Consider the following 18,154-nt stretch of genomic DNA (forward strand, 5'->3'; position numbering starts at 1 on the left):
TACCTTTTGAGCAGCTTATGCCCAAAAGCGTGTGCTGTGCTTCGAAGTCCACCAGGATTCGGTCTCTGAGTGGAAGAACTTCCAGTCTAAGTATGGATCTAAGACAGCATGCAGGCAGAGCAATAGAGAAGAGAAGCTTAGTGGGATAATAAGGCTGATGGCGTTTTTTAGTTTCACACTGCCATGCACAAATACGGAGGGAGATGCTGAAGCTGCACAGCCCAGGACAACACGGTGGAGCCACAGGGCTCACCGAGGAGAGGAAATACTGGGAAAGGAGTGTAAGGAAGTAGGGGCCCGGTGTCTCCAGCGTGTGTTTTCGAGGGAGAGGCTGAAGAAACCTTCAGGAGATGCTTCTCCCCCGACCTGGGTCTATATTACTCTTTTCATGTAAGTTACTGTCTAAAGGGGCTTCTGTAATGCCCACAGCAAGTGGTTATAGTTTTTGTCCCGCGTTTTTTGATGACGTTCAGACCGTTTTAGCTGAGGCTCGTTTCCCCTCCTCTGGGCGATCTTTCAGGGAAAAATGCGTTTTCCCACGGGTCGGTGCGTGGGAACGAAGCAGAGCTTCAGCGCAGCCCCCAGCCCTGTCCCTGCTCCTTGCTCCCGGCCCCGCTGCAGCCCAAGGAGGCCGCTCGCCCTCTCCCCCTCCCGGACGGGGAACGTGCCCCACGCGGCCGCTCCCGCGTTGTAAAGAAGGAACCAGGAAGCGCGGCCGCGGTGACACGGGAAGGGGAAAAAAATGTGGTGTTTCCGCCCGGTTTCGAACCGGGGACCTTTCGCGTGTTAGGCGAACGTGATAACCACTACACTACGGAAACTCCCGTTGCGGCAGCCTCTTCCTGCTGTCCCCCTTGACCAGTCCGACCGCGCACCCGGGGCCCCGCTGTGAGCGCATTCTCTGGGTGAAGCTCCTCGGCTGGGCAGGGGGAGCGAGCTCCCGGAGCCAAAAGCGGGTCCTGAGAGCTCCCACCGGTAAAAGGCGGCGCGGGCCGGTCACAGCCGCCGCCTCTTGCAGGAGCGGAGGAAAAAACACACGGCGCGCCACAAAAGAGTCGCTCTGCGTCCCTGGGTGGGCTCGAACCACCAACCTTTCGGTTAACAGCCGAACGCGCTAACCGATTGCGCCACAGAGACGAGCTGCGAACGTGTCCCAGCGAGGCATGGCTGAGTCCCGCGGCGGATGGGGCAGCTTTCGCAATTCCTTTATGTTCCTTTGTGTCTTTGCTGCTCCTCGCTCATTCTGGGGGCTGCCTGCGTTGGGGTTTTTAATCACCGGCCTTGGGGCCTGTTTGCTTTTTTAATCTGAAAAAACGGACCTTCCTTTGCTTTCTGTTTTGTTTTCCCTCTTGTTTTGTTTTCTCTGTGGCCTTTTCTGTTTGTTTTCCTGAGGGATAGGGAAAGAGTGGACAAGCATGAAAATGCAGTGGTTGAAGTTCTGCCAGTTGGTGGGACAGTTGCAAATGGAGCCTGAAAGCTGCTCTCCGAGACAGTGCAGCTGGCAAGAGGAAGCTCTGACAGTATGTGCCAAAGATGAGGAAGGCAAAAATTAGCATTGCCCTGTTATTAAGGTGGTCAAGGGATCCAACACATCTTTCCTTCTGATAATTACAGTACCAAAAGGAGTAGTTGTGACCAGAGACTTGAAGAACAGAAGACAAAATTTACCCCACAGTGACTTTTGATAATTATTTGCAAGAGCTAGTGAAAGTGAGAACACTGACAGAAATGAGACAGGGCAAAAGAGAGAAAGACCTGTGAATCTGCTGCCCAGGCAGCCTCACCTCAGCTCTAAACAGTCTATAAAATGAATTATTAATCAAATTGCAGCCACCTAAAAGGTAATACGGTGATAATGGCAGCAAACTTGAGTTACCAAATCAGCAAGGAAGATATACCCTAGATGGATGAGGTCAAGTCTGGGAATACTTAAGCAATCTGAATGTACATAAGTCCATTGGCCCTGGTGGGATATACCCACAGGTGCTGAGAGATGGCAGATCCATTGCAATCTCCATCAGTCATGGCAATGAGAGGAAGTGCCCAAGGATGGGGATAAATCTTCCAGAAGGGCAAGAAGGATGACTGGGGGAACTATAGGCTGGTCAGCTTCACCTCAATACCTGGGAAGGTGGTGGATGAGCTAATCCTGGAAACCATCTTCAGTCACTTCAAAGACAGTGAAATCACCAGCAGTTGGTCAGTAGGGCTTGAACAAAGGGAAGTCATGTTTGACAATTTGGTAGACTCTCATGGTGAAGGGACTGGCCTGGTAGAAGAGAGGAGGGCAGTGGGTATTGTCTACCTGGACTTCAGTCAGGTCTTTGACACTGTCTCCTGTGAGATCCTTGCAGAGAAGCTGTTGATGTGTGGGATGGATAAGCAGACAGTGAGGTGAATTTAAAAGTGGCCAAACCATTGTGCCCAGAGTGTGGTGATCAGTGGCAGGATGCCGTTGGATGCCAGTAACTAACAGTGTACCCCAGGGATCAATATTGCACAACACTCCATTAATGATGTGGATGATGGGCCAGAATTTACCTCAGAAGGTTTGCAGACAGCCCCAGACTCACAGGAGTGGCAGACAGAGCAGAGGGTGATGCTGCTATCCAGAGGGACCTAACAAGTTGGAGAAATGGGCTGATGGGTACCTCATGAAGTTCAACAAGAAGTACAAAGTCTGTAGCTGCACACAAATAAACCCCATAATGCACCAGAACATACTGGGAGCATCCATCTAGAATTCAACCTGGCCGAAAGGAATTTGGGTGTCCTGGTGGACAGCAAGTTGAACACGAGCCAGCAATGGCCCTTTGTGGCAAGAAGGTGAATGGTACCCTGGGTCACATTAGACAAAGCATTGCCAGCAGGTCAAGCAAGAGAAGTGATTCTGCTCCTCTGCTCTGCTCTGGTGAGGCCACACCTGAAATACTGTGTGTAGAGTTAATTTTCCTCCTAGTAGCTGGCATGTGGCTCTGATTTGGATTGGTGCTGAAAACGCTGATGATCACAAAGGGATGTTTTAGTCACTGCTGAGCAGGACTGTTGTAAAGTCTAGGCCTTTTCTGCCTCTCGCATCACCCCACCAGCAAATGGACTTGGGGTGCACAAAAGTTGAGAGGGGACAAACCTCAGCAGATCCAAGGATTACCCCATACCATATGGCATCATGCTCAGCATATAAAGCTGGGGGGAAAGGAGAAAGGAGAGAACATTTGGAGTGATAGCGTTGTCTTCCTCAGTAACCATTATGTGTGATGGAGCCTGGCTTTCCTGGAAATGGCTGAACACCTGCCTGCCTGTGGGAAGTGGTGAATGCATTTATTGTTTATATTTGCTTGCATGTGTGGATTTTCCTAACCCTTTTCTCACTTTTATCCTCCTGATTCTCTCCCCCATCTCACTGGTGGGGAGTGAGCAAGTGGTTGTGTGGGGCTGAGTTGCCACCTGGGGTTGAACCGTAACAATGGGACACAGAGGGTGAGGAGGCTGTGCCAGAGAACCTGGAGGGACTACAGCTTCTGTCTTTCCAGCTCTGTTTCGAGCTGAATTTGTACCAATGTAATATGAAGACAGTAAGTGAAAGGAAGAAGCCTGTGCAGTGTGGAGAAGGAGGGGTTTTTGAGGCGGTGCTCTGTCAGCTCATTCTCTCGGCTGTGCAGAATGAAGGCAGCATTTTAAAAACTGCAGCACTGCCCTTTTCTTCGTGCTGCACTTCACATTTCCAGCTCTGCTGAGTTTTGTCAGGGTTCAGCAAGGATGCAATGCTGAAGCAAGCTGAGGTGTGGCAGGTATCACCCACACGTGTGTGTGTGCACCACATTTGATGGGGTGGTGGCGCTTTAGGTTTGCAAAGCACAGCCCTAATATTAACCAGCCAGTCCAAGGGACTTGTGTCCCCTTGCATTTATGACAAAACATGACAGCTGGGTGTCACCTGGCATTCATATGTGGGAGCTTCACACAGGCAGCCTTTATTTTATCAAGAGACACACTTTCATTGGAGTCCTTTCTGCTGAGCTCTAATCAGAGTGTATGAGAGGAGAGATGAACATCCCAAAAGATATTTATAGATCCGTGTTCCCAGTCCTTTCCTCTTCACCATGAAAGCAAATCTACAAAGGGATTATTTTGACTGGCTGTTCAAGATACCAGAGGAGGAGATTAATGTGCAGGAAGCCTTGCAGCACAACTGGAAAAGCTCTGGCTTTGCACATTTTCACGAGCTTCATGGCTCACTGTGTCAAGGTTATCTTCCTCAGACAGGACGATGTGGATGTCAAACAGCCATGCATCAAGCAAAAGGGCTGGGGTCTGACAGCAGCTGCAGAAGCACAGAATTGCCTGTGCCTGAAGAGGTCTGACCACAGCTGGGGGTTACAGAAGGTGCAGGCACTGTTCTCCAAAGTGTGTATCCCTCCCCCACACCCTCTTTTCTTTTTTTTTTTTTTTTTTTGTCTACTCAGGAAAATCCCTTATTTCAAATGACCAAGTGAGCTATGATGGAGGTGTTTTGCATTGGTCTTTCTCCCAGGTGGATGGGGTTTTCCAGTGGTGCCAACTTTGTCTTATCCAGACAGTGATCCTATGTGTTTTTATGTGTCAGGGAGAGGGAACAATTTAGTACGTAGATACGGAAAAAACTGTTAGCAGAGTCACTTTAGCCCTCCTTTGCCAAGGCAATTCCCCAAATTGCAAAAATATTGCCAGAATCCCCTTCTACCCTGCAGCTATTCCAGTGCCAAGGGGTATGAAAAGGTGATATTCCTCCCCACAAGGGGTTGCTGCTTTGTCTGGCTATACAACAGTGTTGCCTTGCCATGGCAAAGGGACTTCTTCTTCCGTGTCTCACATACCGTCTTGATTTCCTTGTTTTTCCTCAAGCACAGCCCTCAGAGTGATGCTGCACTTGAAAAACAAACAAACAATAAAAAACCAACCAAACAAAACCCTTCACTTCCTTTCTTAATGCAGCCATACCAAAGAGGTTCTTGCTGGCAAAGCTTTTTTCTCCCTGCACACCAAGAAATCATTTTAACAACCCCTGGAGTTTATGTCATGTTTTTTTTTACTGCAGGGAGGAGTGTGAAACTCTGCTTTCCTCCACGCATACATGTGGGATGACTTTGGAGCAAACCTGGGTAAGAGGAGGGAGCAGGCTGGGCTTCCAGAAAAGCACTGGGGATGTCAAGTGCCAAAATACCAAAGCAGTGCCAGGGGACAGGGGGAAATCAGAGAGGGCAGAGCAGAAGAGCGAAGTGGGGATGAGTGGGGTGAGAGGCACTGAGCAGCAGCAAAGAGCTGGAAAACAAAGAGCAGGACAAGGAGAAAGCAAAGGCAGCAACAGCTCATCTCTCATGGTGTGGCCAGCGCACAGGGCAAGGGATGGGAGCTTGGGGTCAGCCAGCTGGAAAGCCTGCTGGCATAAACTCCTGGTGTGTTGTGGGGTTTTCTGCATTATGGCACCTTCAAACCTCAGCAGCCTGATTCCTACTCTCTTTTACACGGGAGTTCTGCTGAACAGAAGTCACCTCTGGGAAGTCTTTGATAGTGGGGAAGTGTGTGTGTTTTCTTGGCAAGTTGGAGCAGGCTCATGTGCTTGTACTGCCACTTGTAAATCAAAAGCAAGCTGCAGGCTGCCTGGTAGGTTTGCACCGGCAGAAAACAGGTAGCAGAGGGAGAAGGCTCAATGCCTGCTGCAGGAGGATGACTGGGAATCCTCCTACCATAGATGCCCTGAGGACCTGTGCTGTCCCCTTTGCCCTCTTGTGTCAGCAGCTCCCTCCTGCTTGCCCGTGCATAGCTCCTCTCTTTACAGTCATAACACTGATCTCTGCTTGGACAATATTCTTCTTTTGACTTAACTCCATAACGGCTTTTAGGTGATGGGTTTTTCTTCTCAGAAGATTAGTAGATGCTTAGCATTAAATACCGTCCCTAAATACCAGCTACAATCCTGGGCTCAATAGACCACTAAATATAAACATTGATGTTCAACTAGGAAAATATCATATTCTAGGGAAAAAGAGAGCTTTGGGCTGAATAAAAGCATTCTCAAAGAGCTGTTGTGCTTCTCTTTTTGTTCTTCGATTCGGGTTGTTTCCTTAAGCAAATCTGGCAAAAGTTAAAAATCTGAAGAAAAAATCACAAGCCAAATCTAAACCTTGATATTCTTTACAGCCTTGTTTCTTACACAGTCTTATCTGTATGGACTGTAGGGAAGGCATCCCAGAAAGACAGCCTTTTCCTATTCTGGTAACTATGTTACAGATCACAGTGTTAATCACCTACCTCTCAGCCAGTTCATTTCTGTGTATTTGTTTATACCCAAAGTATATGAGAGTTTTCCATATGTAAGACTATGGATTATAAAAATTTGCATGTTAGAGAGATTGGGTAAAAACACCATTGTAAGTCAATGTGTCCCCATTGAAAAAGATGGGTTTTGCAGGCTGGCTCCTGCTGGGAACTCCTACCTGGCTGTGAGTGATCAGACCACCCAGAGTGAGGGCTGATTTGCCTGTGACAGTAACTGCTGAGTGATCTCTCCCTGCCCTTATCTCAACCCCTTAGCCTTTTGTTGTATTTTCTCTTCCCTGTCCAGCTGAGGAGAGGAGAGATAGAGTGGCCAGGGTGGGCACCTGATATTCAGCCAAGGTCAGCCCAGCACTCTGTCCAACACTGCAGCCTGTGCTCCTTTGCCAGCTTCATCAAGGGGTTGGATCCAAGCTGTGAGCGTGCTGCAGCCATTGTGCTCAGCTACATTGGGCTTCAAGCACCAAAATTGAGGCACAACTGAAGTCTGAGAGTGTAAAGTGCTGAATCCTTGTAGCTGTCACTGTCTTCCAAGGAGTTACTGCAGGATCCATGCCTGGTAACAAAAGACATTTCTGTGCTCAGCAGCAATGCTCACAGCACTGGTGTACTGCCCATTCCAGTATGCCAGGGATTCAGGAGCTCTGCTTGTGATATGCAGGCCTGGGGTCTCCTCACTGGTGAGACTGATGGAAATGTGATCAGGGAGAGCATCTGCATGGGAGCAACACCATTGCTGAGACTTTTCAACATTATTTTTCCTCTCAGATACTTGTGGAATCGTCAGGCACTTGCTGACAATTGCTGTGGTAGCCTGACTGGTTTCTTCCAGCCCTCTGCTGTTCCAAACAGCTGGCCAAATGCTCAGACATGCTTTAGATATCCAGGTTTTGCTTGTGTGTAGGAAGGGCAATAGGTATCTTTCCACATCATGTATCCTCTTAGATCACAGCCATGTAATCTCATTTTCCCTGGGCTTCATCTGTACACGATGAGTGAGCAAGTCTGCAGTTATTGGTCTGACAGCACCAGAGCAGAGGGTGCTGCCCCTCTCCTGTGAAGCCATAGGAAGTGTTTCACGATTCAAGATAAGACCTTCACTTCCTCGTTCTGTGCTGAGCTGCCACCGAGGCTGCACCCTCCACCCTGACTGTGAGCCCACTCTCAGAATGGACCAGGAGACTCTGGGAAGCATTGTCCTGCTTGCCATCGTCACCCTGATCAGTGTTGTCCAGAATGGTAAGACAAAAGTTAACATTTATTTAAGGGATAGAAGGGAGCTGAGGGAAGTTCAGGATGACATATGCTGAGCTGATCTTTGGATAGATAGTCTTTGGTTGTAGGTGCATGCATGCTTAGGCATGGCTTTGGCTTTAGAAATGGCCTTCTAAACATGGAATTTTGTGTGACATTGTGGCAGTATCCTGAAAGTCACATGGTCTTACTCTCTGACATTCTAGAATGAGTTTGTTATAAATTTCAGCTAATGTAAGGACTAACATGCTGGGACACCCTGTGGCAATATGCAATTTGATTTGATGACTAAGACCTCCTTTTCTGACCTAGGTCCCTGCTATGTCAGCCAGGGCTGTTCTCAAGCTGGAGCCCTGCTGCCATGGGCAGGGATGGAGTCCCTGGGGGGCTGCAATGGGTCAGACCTTTGCATGGAGCTCGATGAAGGGGACAGAATTGGAGGAGTCTGTGTGGGCTATGTGTGGGCAGGCAGCTCTCCTACTTTCCTGCATCTCCAAGTCCTGCAGTATAACTAATCTCAATTAACTGTGGTCTGAAGAACACGATGCATTTCCTGAGGTGGTGAAGTTTCCTTCTTTAGCTCTTATTCAGGCCTTGTGTAGTCCCTTGTGTCGTCTTCAAGATTTTTAAAATAAAACAAGTATCTCTCCTGTGCAAATTTGGTTTTAACTTCTTCATCCTCTTTTACAAATACTTATTTTAGCAGGTCATTCTGCCGAGAATACAAAGAAAGGATTGAGTTTTGCCTCAGCTGCACTAAGTTTGCCCAGGTTCAAAGAGATTCAGCAGTGGGATGGAGGGCTGGTGAAAATTCCAGAAATCTGTAGTGAAGGTTTTTTATTACAAATGGGAGACTCCCACTGAACACAAAGTCCTAGGAAATGGGCTATTCTTGGGCTGCTGCAGAGAGGGGGAAGTGGTGGGAGCCTAGCTGCCAAGGAGCAAAAAAAAAAAAAAGAGATGCAGTGCAGACTGGTTTAGTTTCAACATAGGCACTAAATGCCACATCATTTAACCCAGTGCTATTCTCACCAGAATACAACACATAAAGACCAGAGCAGGCACCATAATTAAGAAAATGTGCCCAATATCTATTTCTTGCTATGTAATCCTATGACTTTATATGCAGGTTTTTTTCCTCTCACTTGGATATGTCAGACTTACGTCCATGTGCTTTTATCTGTCTGTGAAATTATTGACCCAACTGCTACAAAAGGGAAGTAGGATGCTTGGCACAGTCTGCCAAGCACGTGAGGCAGAGAGCCCTAAACCATGATTTCAAGCTTTGTATCATCTGATTTCCTCTTCCAAAGATTTCTGTCTAGAAAGACCAGACCTGATATACAGTCTTGCAGTGAATGCAATTATGAAGGCAGTAGATGTGTTTGTTGAGGGGTATCAGGTGTACTGAACTCTTGCTGTGGCTCTCGTTCAGCAAAACACTTGGGCTTCTGCTTGACTGTCTCTGAGTGCATGAAGTCAGTACCACGTAAATTTGTGATTAAATGCGTCTCTGCACAGGGACTAGAACACAGCTTGAATGCTGTTATTCCTAAAGATGGAGGTGGGCTATGGTGCTGCCCCAGTCTGGTGTCATTTACTGTCACCTTGTTCATGATGGAATCTCCACATCCTACGGAATGACTCATGTGGCCACATACCACTGAGTGATGCATGCAGCCTGACGTTCTGTTCTTTTATCAGAGAGATGTTGCAATCCAGTGCTTTCAGGGAAAATCAGTGGTCATTGCTGAACAGATCAGGACAGAGGAAGCAAAGTGGAGAGAAATAAGGGACACGTATGCAAGCACTGGCTATGTAGGATCATCAGCTCCCAGTTTCTGTTGGCATGGACTTGTGAAACAACCAGGCTTACACTGAACTCTTGCACATTACCTTGATCAGAGTGGGACTGCCACTGTTCAGGCTCTGGGCAGTCTGTGCTGCCTTGAAGCCTCAGGGCATTATCTCCTGGAACAACTGAGGTAAATTAAACCTCTCCACTCCAGCCTTGCTCTGCTCACTCCTCTCATGATGGCTTGTGAAAGCACTCTCTTGCCCCCTGGCATCCTGGAGCCTCTGTGCAGCAGCAAACTGATATTTGGGAAGTGGCAGCACCTGCAGCAGTGGAGAGGGAGATGAACAGTTTATTTGACTTTCTCAGAAGCTGTGGTATTTTCTAGAGATTTTACATACATGATAAAGGAAAAGGAAAAGGTATGCTACCACTGAGTCCATGTGGTCCCAGACCTGCAGGATGTGGTTTCCCATTGCTGCAGTTCAGCACTGGACAAAAAAGTGCTGATCAACTCTGTCCTCTTCATTAAGGTCCTCTTAGTCCCTGTAGGGAGGGTGACCTCTTGCCAAAGGCTAGGCTGGTGTGCAGATGGAGATGCTGAGAACTCTGTGCCACCCGATGGTGTCTGGTCTGGGTGCCCCAGGAGCCGGCCAGTGCACTGTGCTGCTGGCAGTGGAAGGGTCTGCAGCCTGGCTCAGAGCAGGGGAGCTGGCTTAAAGCACCGTGCAGAAGGGCTGTATGTACCCAGGGGATCCCACAATACTGGGAACCAAAAAACTCCATCATTTTTACTGAAGACAATGGAAGTACAAAAGACCTATTTACAGCATCAGTGAAGGGGGGAAAAAGGAGGCAACTCTTCAGATTGCAGGGATGAAATCCTGCAAGTTATCTAGTTAAAATTTTATTGTTATAATAATTTATTTCCTGATGGGTTATCTTTTATGTGTATATATTAGGTTACGATTCCAAGCCATAGAGTGATATGGACGCACTTGAGATGAGGTGCATGACAACAGAAAACCTCAGCTTGTAGCCTGAGCCTGAGCTCTCTCTGGTGTATTTAGACGTATGATTGATGGTTTCTGGTTTAGTATCATCAGATAAATGTGTTTGTCAAGAGCATGATACATTATCTTGAGGTGCTGCATTTTTGCAGCAGCTAACACTCTGACATAACTTTGTTGCTTAAAAGGAGGATACACACAGATCAGCCATTAAGACCAGGCTTCCTTTAGACCTTTCTGGGAAAAGAACCAGCCCTGCAGGATGTCCTTGGTTTGGCAAATGGGTTTCACTGAAAGGGAATAGATTCTCTTGTCTCCCTGCTCTGTTGGAGAGCAAGATTCGGGGTTGGCAGCTCTGGCTGGAAAGATCTTTTCCCACTGGGAGCTCAAAGGACTGGGTCAGGGCAGTGCTTCTGCAGCAGAGATGCAGAGACTGCCCAAAGTGCAATGTTGGGATGAAGCAGGGATCGGAGGTGAGAGCCTGTTACCAGTCACATACAGACATGTGGGGATGCACGGAGGGTTTGGTTAAACCTGGGTGACAGTGAGCACACTGGCCACATCCTGCACCCTCACACACCTGTGTCTTCTCCTGCCATCTGTCCAGCATGGATGCTCATGGGAACTGGGCTGAGCCCACAAAGCCCAGCTTCTGCAATATCTTCAGATGGCATCTCAGACTGAATACTCTGTGTTTTTTTAACAGCTTTTTTTGCTAACAAAGTGGAGCATGAAAGCAGACACTGCAATGGAAAGGGGTTGCAGCGGCAGGGATCCTCCTACTTCGACCGTGTCTACACTGCCAAGTGAGTAGACAAGAACTGAGGAATCGGTGAGGGCAGAGTGGGGTTCATCATGCTCTGCATTAAAATTAAATCCAAACCCTTTTGGGGGCCAGGGGTGGATTCCAAATTCCCTCAGATGAAGGCTTTGTATATAATCCCTGGCTGTGCTCAGTGTTCAGACATGAGGTTTTCAGATATATTTGCTGGCTGAATCCAGGGTGGCAACACTTCTTGCCACCATGTGCTACATCTATATAGGTCTTGCAGCCATCACAAGTACTGTGTCCCTTCATTTGGGAGCCAGTTCACTCTTCCCTGCTGGAAGTCTGGCACAGGCACAGCCAGAGTCCCAAGGGCTCAGAAGGAAAGAGCCAGCAGAGACCTCAACCTGCCGAGGAGCAGGTAGGTGGCAGAGCTTTGTACAAATCCCTTGGTCTCTGGCACCTCCCTTGGCACACAGCTCTCCACTTCTCCACTCATTTGCCACATACAATCACTCTCAACTTCTTCACTTCTCCCCCTCTGAAAACATTCACAGCTGGAAACCATTCCTATTCCCCTGCAAAGACACATGTTAACTCTGTGAGACACTTTTATTTGTGATGCAATTCTATGTTTGTTGGTTTCATCCAATAGCTTTATTAATATGACTCAATTACAAGGACTTTAAGCCCATGAAGCTCACAGCATCTATCATGATCAAGCAGGTGAGGGAGAAAGTGGCATTCACGTGTGCCAGATGGGCACAGGATGGTTTGTTTTCCTCATCAGGCAGCACAAAGGCATCCATTATCTGAGTGAGAAAACAGGGAAGCAGACCTGAGTGAGGAGCCCAGCCCTTGGCAGATCAGGGCCCTCCCACCTCTCTGGGGTAAAAGTCTACTATCAAGGGCACTAGTGCAGCCCAAATTCACCTGCCACCGTTGTCTGCTGGTGAAACATACTGATATTTTTTTCTATTTGCCTGTACTCTGATTTCTCTCCTATAAATTCCATTCCAGCCAGAACTGTGGACACGCGTACCCTACATTTCTCGCTGTGCTTTGGTGTGCTGGCCTTCTCTGCAGCCAAGGTAACACTCTTTTGTTTGGTTTTATGTTCCCCCTTCAACCTGGCACCACACTCAGCAAAGGATGGCGAGCACTTTGGAAGTTACACTTTCAGGGACCAACCCTCCTGCAGCAGGGGAACCTCTCTTACCCTCCTGTCCTGGAGCTAAGCCTGCTGCTTGGGTAGCAGCACACCCATGGCATGGCTTGGCTTATGTCAACAGATGTGACCCCAGACTTGATTCAAGGAAGTCCAGGCCAGGGGCATTTCCCACACTGGTATTATGGATGAGTTCCCTTTGTTTTGGGTGAAGGGTTTAGTACTTGGTTGCTGGATTATTGCCACATTATTCAGTCTTGGGGGAGGAAATGGGCTCAATTTATGAAATTGCCAGAACTGCCAGCTCTCTCCTGTGCTGAGGGCCACCCAGGACTATTGACCTGCATTTCTAATTGTGGTCTTCTTCAATGCAACGTGAATTTATCTAGCATTAAGATGAGTGCTTACCTGGGGTACGTGCCTATTCTTTCTGGAAAAAAAAAAGGAATTTCCTGACCAAGAGAAGAAGGGGTTTTGTCTGCAGTTGTGGGAAATGCTAGAATTATGGGGGAAAGCCCCTTTTTTTATGCTCAGAAGGTAGTGTTGGACCATAGTGTATCTTTCACCTGCTCCTAGTGAAGGACATCTACCAATTGCCTTCTCTTTCTGGTGAGGACAGGGCTTGAGTTGGCACATGTCTTTCCTGAACCCGGTATGGCCCACACTGGGTTGCACAAAATCATAGAATGGTTTGGGTGGGAAAAGATCTCAAAGATCATCTTGTTATAGCGCCCCTGCCAGGGCCAGGACACCTTCCACCAGACCAAGTAGCATGAAGCCCCATCCAGCCTGGCCTTGAACACTTCCAGGGATGGGACATCCACAACATCTCTGTGAAACCTGTGACAGTGCATCCCTCTCACAGTGAAGAACTTCTTCCTTATATATAATCTAAACCTGCTCTCATTCAGGTTAAAGCCATTTCCCCTTGTCCTATGAGTTTATATCCTTGTAAAAAGTCCCTCTCCAGCTTTCTTGGAGGCTCCCTTTAGGTGCTGGAAGGATGATAGTGAGTGTGTGCTCTGCAGTGTGCACAGTTGTGTGCAGAATTACACCCACAAAGTCTTCAGAAACTGGGGTGAGGGCAAGGCAAGTGTTGTTTCCCATGCAGAGGTCTCCATCCCAGTTCCAGTGTTTGTCCCATAACCCAAGACTGCAGATTCCTGTTCTCTATTCCAGCCCAGGCAGCAGATGGGGACAGTGCTTACAGTGAGACCTGGGCTGGCATTTTTAATGCCTCATTTTGTCCTTTTCCCAGCTCCTGCTGCCTTTGCTGGCCTGATGTACTTGTTTGTGAGGCAGAAGTACTTTGTGGGCTACCTCGGGGAGAGGACTCAGAGGTAAGGACTTGCAGTGCCTCTTAACAAAATCCAGAATGTGGTAGCAGCACAGCTGGATGCTGCACTTCCACAGGCAGAGCCACTGGCTTGTGGTGCTGCCTGCAAGAGCTGCTGGCATTGGGTAGTGGGGGAAAGCCCCTCTCGTCTGGAAGAATGGGGGTAGCTGTGGGAGATCTCAGATGTGCAGCAGCACTGGGGTCAGGGGCTCTGCAGCTCCTGCTGACAGGACTCTGTGCAAACACAGGTTTGCATGTTTGTGCCACTATGTGCACAAGATTGTCCTTTTATATGAATCTTTATATTTTTTCATATTAATAAAGCAAATTCCACGCGTGTGAAACAGAGCTGTCTCACAAGCCTGTAATGGGTGAGAACACATTCAAGTCCCTCTGAAAAGATACTTTTGTAAACAGCAAGCTACGCTGAGAACAGAAGGCCAAATCCAGACCCAAATGGATCCTGAAAATTAATTTAAGTCCTCTCAACTGCCCGGCAATGCAAGACAGAAAAGAAATTTCTCACAGGCCCTGAGGTCTTCCAGTTGGTCTCAACAGCAGAGTCTGAAGTCTAAGGGTTCTTGTGTGAGATGATGCACATTAACAAATTGCTTTCCCCCATTTCTATCTCCTCAGCATTCCTGGTTACTTGTTTGGGAAGCGCATCATTTTGTTCCTGTTCCTCATGTCTGTGGCCGGAATACTCAACTACTATCTCGTCTTCTTTTTCGGAAGCGACTTTGAAATACACATCAAGACGATAACCAGCGCCATCTCTCCATTGCTGCTCATACCCTAACTCCCCGCAGCACTGAGGGGTCAGCATGCTTCGTGTATCCATGCCCAGAAGCTGCTATAATTCAACTGTTTAAGAAATGAACCCATAACCCAGTGAGATTTCTGTAAATCTCATGCTAGACAGGCTCTGTAGTATGATTTAGCCTTGCTTTTTTCTTCATGAAAAAGATTTATCGTGAGCACTTGGCACGCCCAGGGAATGGTAACAACTTTCAGTTAATTCTTTAGAATTTTTTCCCTAAAGTGCCTCTTGCAAGCTGATTGCATGACTGGAAGGGACATTGTATGGTTGCTTCATAACTGTGTTGTACTTAGCTTTTGTCCCAAAACCCAGGATCCTCCCAGTGTCATTCCTGACTGATGGGTCCCCCAGTCACCCTCAGATGCAAGAAGAGCCTTTCACCAGCATCCCACACGCCCACACAGAGGCATGGACCAGCCTCTCCACCTGCCCTTTCCCTCCGACTTGCTGATGGCCAAGCTCTTGCTATTGCAGGAGGGTGGCAAATTGGCCCCTCTCTCGTCTTCCTTGATAAATACTCATGTGCGCAGCACTCAGCGCACTGATCTCATTTACACTTCAGCCTCTTTGTTCTCCCAGAGCTGGGAAGAGGAGTGGTGTGTAAATGAGGAGCTGGTGTATCGCCGGTGGGGTTGGGTTTGTTTTGATTGGCTTTGTTTAATTAAACAGTCTAGAGCGATGCAACGTGTCTGCTGCCATCTCCTTGGCCCCGTGCGTGATCCCAGCTCAGCTGGCCCGAGAGCCGAGCGAGGGCAGGAGCACCGGGCTCTTGGTGCCAGCTGCTGATTGCCCAGTGCCCAGCCCCGAAGGACCCAGCTTGGCTATCAACTCCCCCTCTATGAGCACGGTCAGTGCTCTGCTGCCAGCTCCGACAATGTGCCCTGCAAGCCCGCTCTGAGGAGAGCTTTGATTAGCGGTGCAGACACAGGCAGGCAAACAGGTCGGTGCAATCTTCTTAAACATTGCTACCCTATGAGTGCTTAAGCTCTTAAGCCTGTCTGATTGCTGCATGCAGGATGGATAAAGCTGTATTTTATGACTCCTCCGGGAGGGAATGAGACTCCTCGCTGTGTGAGAAGAGGGTTTGCAGAGCTGTTTACAAAAGCAGGTGCAGAAAGCCATCTGCCTTTGTACTATACCAAGGCTGGAGGGTTTTGGTGCTGTCTCATTGGGGAATAGCTGCTGTCCTCTGCAGCTGGTAATTCACATGCATATTTTTCTTTTTTTGTGCCTGTGTTCTGCAGGAATCTTAGACGTGAAAGATTAGTAATAGACACACATATTGCATGATGATTATAAATGTTCTCACTGGTTACAATAGGTAATTAAAAAAAATTAATCTAGCCTTCCAACCTATAGTTACTGAGACACCTTCCCAGGTAGGGCACTCATGTTCTTTCCCTCCCATCCTTCTCATAACACATTCCAAATACTCCTCACACCATGCTTTTCTGCCATAGCTCTCTTCACAGCTCATGCTAGCTGCCTATCCTTGATGGAGACCCACTACCCTTCTGCCCCATGGTGTCAACCCATCAAGGGATGGCAGCACCCCAGGAGGAGAGGGGTAACCCCAGTGGTCTGAAGCTCTTCTGCATTGTTGGGATCAGCAAAGGCTCATGCTGCCACCACCTTTAGCCAGTTCAGAGCAGGGAAAGCTTCACCTGCACCAGACCCTGCTCTCCAGCCTGCTTGGTCTCCCTGAGGTCTGGGACTTGTTAATGGAAACCATCACTTGTGGGAGGTGATTCTCCCAGCTCTGTGTGTCCACCTTGCAGGTCTCCTCAGATGGCTGAGTCTCCCCTGGGGCTTTTTTGTCCTCTATATCAAGAAACAGCTCACTTGAACTCCTAGTTTCCCTTGTTAGCATGAGAAGCAGCTTACCACCAGCCAGCTATAAAGGGAAGAAGATTCAAGTGTCTCTTTTGGGTCAGATAGCCTATCATTGCACTCTATGGCCTCTCCATTAGACGTGATGGTCCTTGTGGGTCCCTTCCAACTCCAGATATTCTGAGATTCGCTCTTAACTGGATGGTTGGTTTTTACATAGCTGCACTTTGGTAGGATCAGGTCATCTTTCAGAGGAACCAAAGCCCATCTTTTGCTGTAGTGTTTTATTTTTGCAAGAATATCTCCTTCTTGCTTCCTCAAAACCTTTGTGATAACGAAAGAGATTAAAATGTAGGCAAAATCTACTTTCCATCTATCTGTCAATGGAAATAGTGATAGTATCAGACAAACAAGTGCAACATAAATTGATTGCTATGTAAATTCCTGGTGAATGTCATGCTGTATTTTCCATATTACAGGCAGGTCTTGTGGTTGCATTTGCCTTCCCACTCCTTCTGTGAAAAGAAGGCAACATCAGTGATATTTGGGCTTTCCCCACAGTCTTACACAACTCAAGTTTTTGTTTTCAGCAGCAAAACTCCCCTGATCTTGCTGGTACTGTTGTTAGCACTTAGCACACCGTCTACTCAGAAAGCTGCATGCACAGGCTCTTTGCAAGGGGGTTGGACTAGATGACCTTTGAAGGTCCTTTCCACCCCAAACCAGTCCATGATTTTAAGATTCTGCAGAAACATGCAAAAATACAAACACCACTGTAGAAATGCATCCTGAGGTCACATACACAAGAACCTATGAGGACCTACTGAGCTGTGCTGGACTTGGGGATGTGGTTGGTGGCACAAGTGGAAGAAGTGGCAGTCTCCTCTGATGGCTCCTGCTTAAGGCTGGCTTGAAAAGTCCAGGGGCCAGCACACATGTGTGGTGCACTGCCCAGCATGGCAGCTCCTGTCCTATGAAGAGCTAACACTTCCCAGTTCTGCTGATCAGCAACAGTGTGGCCAGCAGGACCAGGGAAGTGATCATCCCCCTGTACTCAGCAATGATGAGGCACTGGAGATCTTATTGCTCTCTACAACTACATAAAAAGTCTCTTCTCCCAAACAATAGGACAAGAGGAATTAGCCTCAAGTTGCACTAGAGGAAGTTTCGATTGGATGTTAGGTAAAATTTCTTCACTGAGAGGGTGGTCAGGCTTTGGAATAGGCTGCCCAGGGAAGTGGTGGAGTCATCACCCTTGGAGGTATTTAAAAGCTGTGTAGATGTGGCACTGAGGGACATGGTTTAGTGGTGGAGTTGACAGTCCTGGGATATCAGTTGAACTCAATGTCCTCATAAGTCTTCTCCAACCTGAATGACACTGTGATTTTATCATTGTGCTGATGCTGCTAATTGTCCCACTCACCGTGTTGCCAGTCTGTGGGCTTTGCTTCACCTGAGGTGCCCTGGCTCATTGCCACGGTGTGCCAATGCCACGCCTCATGGCTGTTCCTGCATCAAAATCCCAGTTTGCACAAACAAACATTCTGTCATCAGTGCACAGGCACTGATACATAGGCACAGTGAGTTTACTTACCATCTCTATCTCTCTCTTATCTATCTATCTATCTATCTATCTATCTATCTATCTATCTATCTATCTACCAGTCTATCAGTCTATCAGTCTATCTATCTGTCTCTAGCCATGCTGTAGATGCTGAGCCACGTGAATGCTGGAGGCTGATCAGGGAAGGCAGGGAAGCAGGCTGCTCAGGCATCAGCCCTCTCACAGCTTGCAGACTGTGCACATCAGAGACTGCAGAGACTGCTGGAAGCCGGGATAGCGCAGGTTGCTTTTGATCT

At 48.0% G+C, this 18,154-nt stretch overlaps 1 protein-coding gene and 2 non-coding genes across 3 annotated transcripts; 1 reads left to right on the forward strand and 2 right to left on the reverse strand.

The window, feature by feature from the left end:
- Positions 1-748: 748 nt before the first annotated feature.
- Positions 749-821, reverse strand: TRNAV-AAC (transfer RNA valine (anticodon AAC)). Its single transcript has one exon. It is a non-coding gene; the product is annotated as a tRNA-Val (tRNA).
- A 242-nt stretch (positions 822-1,063) lies between these two features.
- TRNAN-GUU (transfer RNA asparagine (anticodon GUU)) lies at positions 1,064-1,137 on the reverse strand. The gene has a single exon. It is a non-coding gene; the product is annotated as a tRNA-Asn (tRNA).
- Positions 1,138-7,330: 6,193 nt separating this feature from the next.
- ALOX5AP (arachidonate 5-lipoxygenase activating protein) lies at positions 7,331-15,144 on the forward strand. Its single transcript, XM_014892324.2, has 5 exons — positions 7,331-7,554; positions 11,081-11,180; positions 12,161-12,231; positions 13,567-13,648; positions 14,281-15,144. The coding sequence occupies exons 1-5, from the start codon at positions 7,485-7,487 to the stop codon at positions 14,441-14,443; spliced, it is 486 nt and encodes a 161-aa protein (XP_014747810.1). The 5' UTR covers positions 7,331-7,484; the 3' UTR covers positions 14,444-15,144.
- Positions 15,145-18,154: the final 3,010 nt, after the last annotated feature.

This window comes from Sturnus vulgaris, chromosome 2 (genome assembly GCF_052056855.1).
Source record: "Sturnus vulgaris isolate bStuVul1 chromosome 2, bStuVul1.hap1, whole genome shotgun sequence".
In the NCBI taxonomy this organism is placed as follows: Eukaryota; Metazoa; Chordata; class Aves; order Passeriformes; family Sturnidae; genus Sturnus; species Sturnus vulgaris.

Coding starts and splice junctions, on each gene's coding strand:
- ALOX5AP (XM_014892324.2), top strand. CDS start 7,485: ATGGACCAGGAGACTCTGGGAAGCATTGTCCTGCTTGCCATCGTCACC. Junction 11,181..12,160: donor GACCGTGTCTACACTGCCAA/GTGAGTAGACAA, acceptor ATTCCATTCCAG/CCAGAACTGTGGACACGCGT. Junction 13,649..14,280: donor CTCGGGGAGAGGACTCAGAG/GTAAGGACTTGC, acceptor CTATCTCCTCAG/CATTCCTGGTTACTTGTTTG.